The sequence below is a fragment of the Varanus komodoensis genome, unplaced genomic scaffold, assembly GCF_004798865.1.
Source record: "Varanus komodoensis strain SLA01 unplaced genomic scaffold, ASM479886v1 scaffold4, whole genome shotgun sequence".
NCBI classification, from domain to species: domain Eukaryota; kingdom Metazoa; phylum Chordata; class Lepidosauria; order Squamata; family Varanidae; genus Varanus; species Varanus komodoensis.
In genome coordinates this window covers 47,144,118-47,155,778 of record NW_025335941.1, presented here as the reverse complement: position 1 = coordinate 47,155,778, position 11,661 = coordinate 47,144,118, and the positions used below count along the sequence as shown (strand labels likewise).

Here is an 11,661-nt window from a genome sequence, read left to right as displayed (position 1 = left end):
AAATCCATCTAACTTGTCCATCAGCTGCCTTTGACAAGTGAGCTGAATCTGCTGCTAACTAACAGTGCTTGTTATCCCAGGTTAAGTACCTGAAGTTTTACTGCTGTTGTTTGTTGTTATTTTGCTTGATATTTTTTTCCAAAATATTACAACATACATCATTTTTCAGTATAGCCTAAAACATTTTAAACAAAAACCTTTATATACTTGAAAACTTCTTTTGGTCCTTTCTCTCTCACAGCTCTGTCCTCTTTGAAGAAGTCATGGCACAAGTTTGCATTATTATATTCCTAATCAAAATCCTGTTTCCACAAAAGGCATGGAAAAGTGGCCTCCCGAGTGTTTTAGTGCTTCAGAAAAGCAGATACAAATGTTAAAAAAGTGCTCAAAAAGAATTTAACTATATATATATACACATATACATATATATACACAAGCAAACAACACACACAATTATATCAAGATAGAATTCAGATGCCTATGTCCCTTACACATATAGGTGACTTCCTTTAGGTGATGCCAAACAACGTATTAGTGGGTTCTTGTAAAGGCCGGCATGCCATCTTTATCCCCTTCTATTTTTTGGCACTTTCATGATATGTGGCTGCTTTACCTGTTGTCCCTGCTAAGCTCCGGTAACTGGCCCGGTGAACAAGCACTTTAGAAACTGGGATTTTTGTTCTAGGGATCTCGCTTTTGGTAGGCTGATGGTGTATGATGTGATGGCTGTTACTGGTATCTGGGCCATGGCTGCCATGCGGTGATGTAAAATGCTTGATACTGATGGGTATCTTGGAGTCCTTGAGTGAAGTTGTATGGGTTTTGACTGGACATGTCGTTGTTACTGGAGAGAGTGGCTTGCAACAAATCACTGAGGTGACTTCTTCTGCAGAAGTCACTGTGGCTGTGTTTTCATCAGGATCAGCATACAGATCATAGAGTGCATCCCCACTGTAGCTGTCCCTTGGAATTACCTCTTTCTGGATATTGCTGGTATTGTCCTCCTCAGGTCCAGGTGTGGTAGAATCCCAATAGCCCTCATCACTGCTGGGAACAGCTTCCTGTTGCTCCTTTTCCCTACTTTTCTGGTCTTCTTTATGGTTGTGATGAACTGGAATCTGGTTGAGGCCAACATGCTTCCCAGCTGTTGGCCCATCCTGAACCCTTCTGGCACAGCTACCATCTTTGGAAGCCTCTGAGGATTCTGTTCCCCCTGGTATTTCCTGTGACTTCTCCTCCGTTTGTGACAACATATCCCAAAACTCAGGAGTGCAGGTGTCCCCCACCTGCTCAGGGCTGGCCATCTCCTCTCCTCCTCCTTGGTAAGCCACCACGCTGGGAGGCTTTTTGGAGGCCCCCATTTTGCTGACCCCAGCGGCACTCTTGTCACTGCCACCTCCACCACTGCCACCGCCGCTGCCCACGTCATCCTCCGGGTCCGCAATAATGTCCCCACATCCTGTAAGAGAGTCAAAGCTTTTCAATGAAGTCACGTCAGCAAACATCAAACAAATACGGTCAATGGATGGCTCAGAGGGCGGATCAAGAGAGGAAGGGTCAGGGGCAGCCGCCACCGTCTCTTGGCCGCGTTCACACTCAGGTGCAACAGGGGGGGGAGGCTCGATGGGGATGTCACCTGTTATGGCTGAGTCCTCCTTTGTCCCTTGGCGGTCACCCTCCGCGGGCTCGGGGTGGCTCTCCTTCGCTTGGGGCTGGATTCCGGGAGGATCCTCTCCCCGCGGGGTGCGTGGCGCAGGCTGCGGCTCAACCTCTTGCTCGTCTCGGGGGAGCACCGCCTCAGCGGCCTGCGGGGGCGCTAGCTGCGGGTCGGCGCTGGCCGGCCCTGGGGGCTCCTGAGCGGCTTGGTCGGCCAGCGGGCAGCGCGGCGCCTCTTCCTTGATGCACTCCAGGCTGGCGGTCAGGGACCCAGGCATGAGGAGGCTGGGCTGGCCCTCGGCGCCCTCGTCTTCCTTAGCTCCGCCGCCGCCCGCGCCGCCGCCGCCCGGCTTGTCCCTCCGGTGCCACCTCATGCTGCTGAAGAGCCCCTTGAGCCCACCGCGCCCTTTCGGCCTCTCGCCTTTGCCGCCTTCGCTCGCGCGGCCGTTTTTGCGCAGCAGCGAAAAGAAGCTGTGTGACTTGCCCACCGCCGCCGCGGCCGCCGAGGGGGAGCAGGACGACGGGGACTCCTTGGCCCCGCCGCCTCCGAACTGTTCGTCCACGCCGCCGCCGCCGCCAGGTTCCTCCTTCTTGCCGCTCTCCAGCACCACCTCGGCCAGCCCGTCGTGGGTCTTGCTCCGCACCATGCCCGCCGCCTGCCCGCCGCCCCCTTCGCCGCTTTTGCCTTTGCTGCTGCTCCTCACGCCGAAGATGCTTGGCATGGCGCCCCCGGATTTCCTCCGCTTGAACAGCTTGAAGGCAGTTTTGTTGAGCTTGCCCGAGGGCGGCGGCTGCTCGCCCACCGCGGTGGGCTCCGCACATTCGCAGTGCACGTCCATGGCGGCGGCGGCGGCGGCGGCGGCAGCGCCTGCCGCCTTCCCCTCCTGCAGCCCCCGCGGACGCCTGCTCCTGATTTCCGTCGCTCGCTCGGCTCGCCTGTTCACTGACAGCCTCGCAGCCGCCTGCTCGTCACCATGGCAACCGAGGCAGGGCTAAGCGGCTTTCCTCAGCCCGGGGCCTGGGCCTGGGCCTGCGCCAGGGCCCCGCCGTCCGCTCCCCATCAACCTGAGCCACAGCCGAAGCCGGGCGAGGGGAGAGGGAAGGAGGGGCCGAGCGGGAGGCGACTCCCCCTCCGCGCCTTTCGAAAAGCGGGGAGGGGGAGGAGGCTTATATAACTTAATCCATGCGGGGCTGCTGCTGTGACTGCGGCTGCTCGCTCGCCCGCTCAGCATATGCCCGTGCGCGGAGGAGGCGGGGAGGGGGCTTTATTTGGGGCATGCGAGGCAGTCGCTTGCACGTTCAAGAAGCACCAGCATCCCACCAGCTTATGGCCCCCGGCTTCCACATCCTTTGTATTTCAGAGGTTAATTCCGTCAGGGAGAGGAGGAGGGGAGCTCAAGCCTTGCTTGGGTACCACACCCTCTCCTTTAGAAACCTTTCCCCAGTCGCAGCTGTTGTGGGGGGGGATCGGAAGACCCTCTGCACGTGCTCAAAGGCACTTGGACAAAGTGGAGCTTCAGATGATGGAAGAAGCTCTGGCAGGGCTGGACTTTTACCTGGTCAAAAAATCCACGCTCCAAGTTGAAAAACCTTTAAACCCAAACGTTGCAGAGGGGTATGCCTCTTATCTTGCCAGAGGAATGTAGATACAAAGGACTCATTTTATTGCAGTGTACTCTGCAAGTCAAATAATCTAGGCTAATTCCATAGGGGCCGGTGGCATTTTCTGCCAAAGACTCTCAACAAAAGAAAACACTTCCAAATACTTATTTTTCCTACAACCCAGATGCATTTTGCACAGCATCATAGAAGAGTTGTTAGCAGCCAAGAAGGCCATCAGGTCCAATCCCCTGCTATTGCAGGATACCAATCTACACCATCCCACTCATTCCAGTGTATCTCTGCCCCCAAATAGAAAACGATTCAGAATTTTAAAATTCTACCTATATTGTTGGTAATCTAGTTCTTAGGTAATCAGAGATATCCTGGAAATTAAAACAGGTTAAGAGCATAGAAATACTCCTATAAGATTTACATGTTCAGTTAACAACATCAACCTGTACACTAGGGCATAGGCAGCCTGGGACCCAAAAATGATTTGTATAGGTTCCCTATCCCCTAGCTAGCATGCATAATGATTGAGAATTATGGGATTTGTAGTCCAAAACCTCAGCCAGCCACCAAATTGCCATTTCTGCTGTACAGATAATGCAAAAGAGAGAGAGCGAGAAATGATTGGACTCAAGAGCTCAGTCTTGTTACCAAGAATTAAAGGCATCTCAGAAGTGAGATTTAAATCAGGGAAATGGTGCAGGAAAAAGGCCATTCCCAGTTTACATTTGGACACCCTACTTTCCCACAACTGCTTAAAAGCAAAGATAAAAGCAAAAATATCCTGCTAGCTAGTCACAGATCTTCCATGTGACATGTTTGACCTGAAATTCTGAAGTCCTTTCTTGCTGCCCCTGAACAGTTTTAGTCAAGGCCCATTCTTCCAGAACATTTTGCATCCACGGGATGTCAGCTTGGATGACTCCCACAGATGCATACATGTGAAATTGTTTCCTGTAAATGCTTTATCCATGCAATTTGTCCAGAGAATATTCTGAGATCTTAGTCTAGATTTCTCGATAGAGCCAACAGGCAGAATAATCTTTTGAGCAAATCGTGGAGATCATACATTCAGATAGAAGGATTTTCTCCACTATATATTCATAATTTTAAAAGCCATCCAGTTCTTCTAAATGTTGCCTTGGGCCCACGCCTGGAGATAAGCCTGAAACTGACACTCTGCTGAAAGATGAGATTTCTAGAAACCTTGTATTCCACACCACCTCACAGGTTTGGGGACAGATCTATCTATCCTGGTTGCAAAAGAGTGACCATATCAGTTCCTTTATCATAAATAATTATCGGCTGCAGTATCTCTGAACAAAGTGCTGTTCACATACCATAGCTAAACTGCTAGCTCAGATTCTCTAATTTACTGCTTGTGCTGTTCTTTGCAATTGCTAACATTTTAATAATATCTAAGCACCATCACAGTTTATCTTTGTTTTTAATAAAGTAAGAAGGTCCCTTGTGCTTACTATGTTTACTATAAACAACGTTTACTGTGTATTTATTATACACATATTTAACAGATAACATGCATTTGCCCTAATTCATCTCTTACATGAGGATTGCAAAGTAGTAGTTTTGCCCCCAATCAACTCAACAAATAACCAATGTACTATTTTTACAGTTCTTCGGATAATTAATGTGAAGGAGTGTTTTCTGGCTGAGGGGATAGAGATGTTAACAATAAAAAGGGACAGATGAGGATGCAAACCTATTACCTGTTCATTATTTTTGCTATATATTTTCTGTTGTCTTTTGCTCTTTAATTCACTTTGCTCAGTGATTCAGAGCAAAGATGTTACATAAACAATTCAAATTCAGCATGCACAGAGAAAAATGTATGCACCTCTGAAGTTAACATTTATTTATATTTATATTTATATTGTGATTTATATCCTACCTTTTTCCTACAAAGGGCTCAGGGCAGCTTACATCTCCTACTCCATCTTATCCCCACAACAACAACCCTGTGAGGTAGGTTGGGCTGAGAGTCTGTGCCTGGCCCAAAGTCACCCAGTTGGCTCCATGGCTGAGCAGGGACTAGAACCCAGATCCTCTGAGTCCTAGTCCCATGCTCTTAACCACTACACCACACTGGCTCTCCACACTTGTGGTAGCTGGTAGCCATGCAACACAAAGAAACTGTGTAATAGATCAGAAGCACCCAGACTGAGGATGATTTCAACCTTCTTGGCCAAATATGACCCACAAAGCAGCTTTCAGCAAGGTAAAAAACTAATAGGTAGTCTACATCTAATAGGCAAAACAAAATAAGACAACTGTGCCAAATATACTATAAACACCACTAAACCATTCAATAATGAACATTTTTGTGGAAAAGGGGGTCTTGGTCAAGCTTCTAAATATGGAAAAGGAGGTAGCCACCCAGATCTCTCTAGGCAAAGTGTTCCAGATAATGAGTGCCACAACAGAGAAAGACTATTATATGGTTTCCACCCACCTCAACACACATGTTGGGGAAACTATTAATTGGCCTTTCTGGAAGATTTTGCAGCAGAAATACAGAACCTTAGGAGATCCAGGACCCAATTTCAGTCTTCCTGGGGTCCTAAGACAGGCCTCTAGAGTTTCAGGGTTGTTAAAAAGCCCTACCCTTTTCCCCCAACCACCAATCTTTTGCTGGTCTCTCAGCTTTTGTGCATTTTTCTCTCTAAAGGGTTAAATTGCCTCTCCATAGGCTTAGTGGCAGTAAGAAAATCAAGCTACAGTTTGCTAGTATTTTTGCTCCTAATGCTTTTCCTTCAGCCCATCCATTGGAATGTGGTTCCTAAGAGCTCTGAAACTGAACTTGGCCCCTAGGTTGAAACAGGTTCCCCATCTATGTCAACCATGTGAGAAGGCTGGGTTCACACAGCACAACTAGCAGCCCTGTGTGGTTTCCATGGTATGTAGGTGGTTTTATTTTTCCCAGGATGTGCCTGACAGATGATTAAGCAGCTTTGCTATTGTGGTTTCTGGCTTCCTCACTCAGTCCTCCTCCTGTTGGCACATATCCCATCAGCAGCTATGCCTTAAATTCAGTGTTGAATGTCTGAAACAGCTTCTGCAAAACTACCGCTCTTCTTAGGGGACTCCATGGTAGCACTGTGGAAACCATCATGCTGGGTTCAGATGACCTGAAAAACAATAGTGAAGCCTGGAAACTATAGACTAGAACATTATTTCTTATTGTGGTTCCTAAACCATGCTGAAATGTCAAATATGGCTTGAACAACACTGCAGTCCATCCTGTGTGAGAAACCCCCTTGGTTTGTTGTGTCATGTAAATCCACCTGAAGTGTATAGGAGAAGACATTTCTTTAGATAAAGTAGGCTAAGAATGGTTGCAAACAATATAAAGCACTATGCGAGTTGTTGCTTAACGAACTGTGAAAGACTTAAAATATTGTGTTAGTTGTTGAGAGCAAGCATGCTGGTAGGCTTTTGCAAACATTCCCACAGCACAAGTTACACCACTTTTGCTAATTCAGATTCATAAGATGAATTTTTCAGTGGTCTGAGGAGCAGGAGGTTGCTTAACAGGGGGAAGAAGTGGAGGTGATTAGCTCAAGGGCAGACATAGTGACAGGCCAGACAGACCCTGGGAATAGCGTGGAGATACAGCTAGCAGGAGGGGTCACTGAGTCGGGGAATCCTCAAATGCAGATGAGCCTCTCCCCTTGGAGCTAGCCCCCGTGGCCAAGTGTCTGCAGAGGCGGAAAGCTGAATGGATGAAAGTGTGTGGAAAAGAGGCATGCCCACTTCTTCAATGCTCTTCTCCCAGGGGTTGGGACACAAAAATGCTCATAAGGAGAGTTTTGGGATGGAATTGCTAGATTGGGTTCTATCAATTTGTGCATGCTCAGAGACTTGTCTGGATGATTTACGTTTGGAAACAACACAGAGCATCTTGCAAAAGAAAGAACCTGATGCTTGTGATTGCTAGCAGGAGGAAATGTGGCTTGGGACATTACTATGACCATTGAGGAAAAAAATCAGTTTTTTATAGAGAAACTGAAAGGGAAAGGGGAAAGTAGCATACAGAAGCCCTAGGTTTAGTCCTTGACATTGCCAATTAAAAGAGCAGGGGGAAGGTTATATAAAGACCCTCTCTGCCTAAAACCCTGGCAGGCCAACATAAAGGTTCATAGAAGATCACCATAAAAGAAAGGGAGCAGTTGATCTCATTTGTAATATTTTATAGACAAACTTGTAAATGCCTTTTAAAATTGTTTTTAAAAGCGTTTAAAGGGGGCAATCCCAAAATCTTTCCATGCATTTTTTTGTTGATGTTATCAGCATACATAATGAATGGTCACATTTTTCCATGCTATTCATTCTAGAGCAACGCATATATCTGGAATCTGGGTCAGAAAGCGTTCTTGGCAAAATTGCTATAGGGCTTGTTTTTGTTTTCTGTTTTGGTTTACTCCTGGGAAGAAAAAGCTTCTGGTGTTAGGTACAGAGGTCTCGCATTCAGAGCTCATTGCCAACAACCCACCCACAGCTGCCACATTACATAATCCAGATATCCAGACAAAACCATTCTTTCAAAGCCCCAAGTAAACAGAAACCCATGCTTGCAAAAGGAACAAAAATGCTCAGAAATCTAGTTCAGAGCAACTACAGAATATAAGCCAAAGTTTACAAACACTAAAAATCAAGCTGCAATTGTCCTTCATAGCACATTGATTTGTGGCCCATTCACACACAACTCACATCATGTTGCCAAAGAAAAGGACCCCAATTTACATAGCATTTACACCTGTGTAGATAAGAATATAAACAACTGAAGAAATAATTAAAATTTAAATAGAAATGCAACTCTTCTGACCATAATGGAGATGATTGTGACCAGGCAATCTGTATATCTGCACAGTCTGCTGCTGTCCAGGTGCTTAGAAGCGGCCAGTTTCCAGGCTTCTGCCGCTCTCCCACCGCATGTTCTTTTGACTTTACACCTGCTTTGGACAGGAAAACCATCTAATAGAGAGGACCTTCAAACAGAGGACTATCCTTTGCCAGTTCCCCCAAATAGAGGACTGCCCTCGGGCCACCCTATTGCCTGACTCTTTGCTTATGATTTGAGAAGAGTCAAGTGTCAATATAGCACCCCAAGTGTACACACAGAGAGAGGGAGAGAATGAGAGAGGGCTTTATTTTATCTCCTTTTGTGAATTGTCTATTACAAACAGCTCTACGATGCAATAGAGCTATCCTTGAACTGAGAAGAAAACAAAGACGGAATTGTTGTGGATAGGACAGCTAATGTGGCTCAGATGATAGAGAATGCTTGAAGACTTGAATCTGTCTTACTCTTGCAATGAATTCAGAGTGTTTCTCCATTTAAGCTGTCTTTTAGGGTCACTTCCCTCTTGAAAAAAATGGGGGGCAGAGGAACTATAGTGTTGACAGTGGGTGCTGTGCTTGAAAGAAAATGTATTTAATAAAGGTATTAGTGTCTCCTCTCCAGAAGTTCCTTAACAAGCCCATGATAAAGACTGAGTTACAGCAGGTTCTGTGATAATCACAGGATAGCACATGAGTGAAAAAGACTACCAAAAACTATTTGCCATTTGAACTGTTGATAGGAGTTCTGGCCTGCTGAACCACCCCCTATTGAAGTGAAGGGGGAAATGGCCTTCTCCACAATTGCAGCCCACTTGTGGGATGCCCTCCCTAAGGAAGCATGCCTGGCACCATGGCTGCTCACCTTTTGTTGCCAGATAAAGACTTTTTTATTCAACATGTGATTTTATTAGGAAATTTGATTCTTATTCAATTAACTTATTGCTGCTTGCTCGCTGTGATCTTCTGCTGTGAATTGTTTTCAGATTTTATTTTTTAATAGATTTTATTCTTATACTATTGATTTTATTGTTTTATTTTATTGTTTTACTGTTTTTCATAGTTGTTTACTCATGCTTTTACTGTAAGCCATCCAGAAAGCCCTTTGAGCTATAAGGCAGCAAATAGAGATAATAAATAAATAAATTTTATATAGCTAGGAAAAAGTGATTCAAGTCATTTAACAAGAGATGGTGGACAAGCTCAAAGTATTCTGTATCTGGTTGAGACTGATGTTCAGGTGGGAAGCCAAAGCAGAGGTACTTTGCTTCAGAAATGAATATGGATTTCTGCTTGGAATAGAAGATGCTATCTGCTTTAAAGTCCCTCTGGCTCTTTTACTAACATATGTACCTGATCCAGCTGCAAGGGTGGAGTTTTAGCCTTTGTCTCAGACCTTGAGCTTTTCTCTGAGCCAATTTGATATGTTTTACTTGAAGTCTTGAAGTATCGCTGGAGGGAGAGCAGTAACTTTGCGATTGCCGCAAGATCCAGTCAGTCTGCAGCCTACACAACCAGATTCTCCTAGAAATCTAGTTGTTACTGCACCCAAATCAGTCTTGAAGTCTGTATGTCTAAAAAGGAACGACTGTGGATCCACAGCCAACTTTCTGTCCAAATAGGTAGAAATATACTCTGAGATCTCGTGTGGTGCAGTGGTTAGAATGACAGATTATGGCCTGGTGGATCCAGGTCCAGAGCTCTGCTAAGCCACGAAATTTGCCAAGTGACTGAGGATTACAGTGGTACCTTGGCTCATAAACTCAATCTGTTCCACGACTTTGGTCATGACCCAAAGTGGTCGTGAGCCAAGTCAAATTTCCCCATAAAGTTCAATGTAAATAAGGTTAATCCATTCAGTAACTAATTTTTAAAATCACAATAATTTGAAGCAAAGTGACAAAGAACAACAAAGATTGCAGCCATCTCCCCCACCCCCTGAGCACGATCACGGTCATCTCCCCACCCCCCAGCACGACCAGGATCGCACCCATATAGGGAAGACGGGTGCGATCGCGATCGTCGCCTGATGCGGAGTCCGCGACCTGAGGCAAAAGTTTTCTGAAATTTCTGTTCATGACCTGATTTGGTTGTGAACTGAGGCATTCGTGAGCCGAGGTACCACTGTACTTGCTATCTCTCCAAATAACCTACCTTACAGAACTGTTATGACAACAAATAAGGAGGAGCAGCTGGACTTTGTATATTACCATAAGTGCCTCAGATAAGGGAAAGAATAAAGCAAATTCAGGAATATCCTATATAAGCAGCTCAGTTGCCTTTGCTGTTCTCACATGTTGTTGGCTTTCACAGCCCACTCAGCTCCTGTAAACACAGGGCTGTAGCTTCCTAGATGGAGTCAACCCATCTCCTATTTGTTCTTCCTATTCTTCTGCCTTTGACTTTTCCTGGAAATATTATCTTCTCCAGCATACCTTGCTTTCTCATGATGTGCCCAAGTAGAGCTTTGTCAGTTTTCTTCCCAGGGCAAGTTCTGATTTTATTTGTTCTACAACTCACTTACTTGTCTTTCTGCCACCCAGGAGATTCGAAAGCTCTCTTGGTCCAGGTATCTACAAACTTATCTTACCTCTATTCTTGATGTGTGCCTTACAGGAGAATAGTGTCATATGAATAATAAAAAAATGGTTTTCTTATTTCCTCCTCATAGTAATATGTAATGTCAGTTGCCTTAAAACTGGACACACATGCAAAAGATGTAGCATTCATGTTATTCCTGAACAGAGATTTACTTCTAATTAATAATATGGCCATGCATTGACCCACTGCATTTTATTTAAACCCTCTTCAATTAATCTTTTCCATGGCATAGTATACATTGTGACTGGCCTCTCTAAGAAGCGCAATACCCAAGCTCAGATTTATTGCTACAGGGATTATTGCCAGCATTGGGATTTTAATTTCTTCCATCTACTAACTAGACGGAAAAGACAAATGGCTATATCAGGCAAATAAACAAATCCAGATTATGTAAATACATTCTTTAAAAAACTTTGCATGGTTACAACTTGAAAGAGTTATATAAGGATAAACTATTACTTTATAACTCTGCTATACATTACCCTGTTTAAGATAAAGAAGTAAAAGAACCACAATGCTGAACTTTATATTGTATTATAACCCACATTCATGCTCTCCTAATGGCTCCTTCTCATACGACAGTGCATGACAACAGCCTTCTCCTTGTCTTTGAGGATACAAACCATTATGTTCACACCACTTCTCAGAACACTGAAAATGTCCAGGGGTACAACAGTTATCTAGGCTCGGTTTCCTTTGGAAGGAGGTTCTAGTGCTTACAAGTGTTTTGTAATATTTGCATTTATTTACAAATATGTAAGTTGAGCATGGGTGGAGTCACAGCTTAAACTCTCTGACAGAGACCCAAAGGCCACTAGTCTCTACCTCTGATCTCCAGGGAGGCAGCTACCAGCCTAAGATATTTAGGGTGCAATCCTATGCATGTTTAGATGGCCGGGGGGGGGGGGCTTTTTTCTATCTAAATGTGTGCGGGAT

At 45.2% G+C, this 11,661-nt stretch overlaps 1 protein-coding gene across 1 annotated transcript; it reads right to left on the bottom strand.

Moving 5' to 3' along the window:
• Positions 1 to 575: 575 nt before the first annotated feature.
• On the bottom strand, positions 576 to 2,498 carry AMER2 (APC membrane recruitment protein 2). The gene has a single exon (XM_044442552.1). It carries the CDS (start codon positions 2,493 to 2,495, stop codon positions 576 to 578), a length of 1,920 nt encoding a protein of 639 aa, XP_044298487.1. The 5' UTR covers positions 2,496 to 2,498.
• Between the last annotated feature and the right edge of the window lie 9,163 nt (positions 2,499 to 11,661).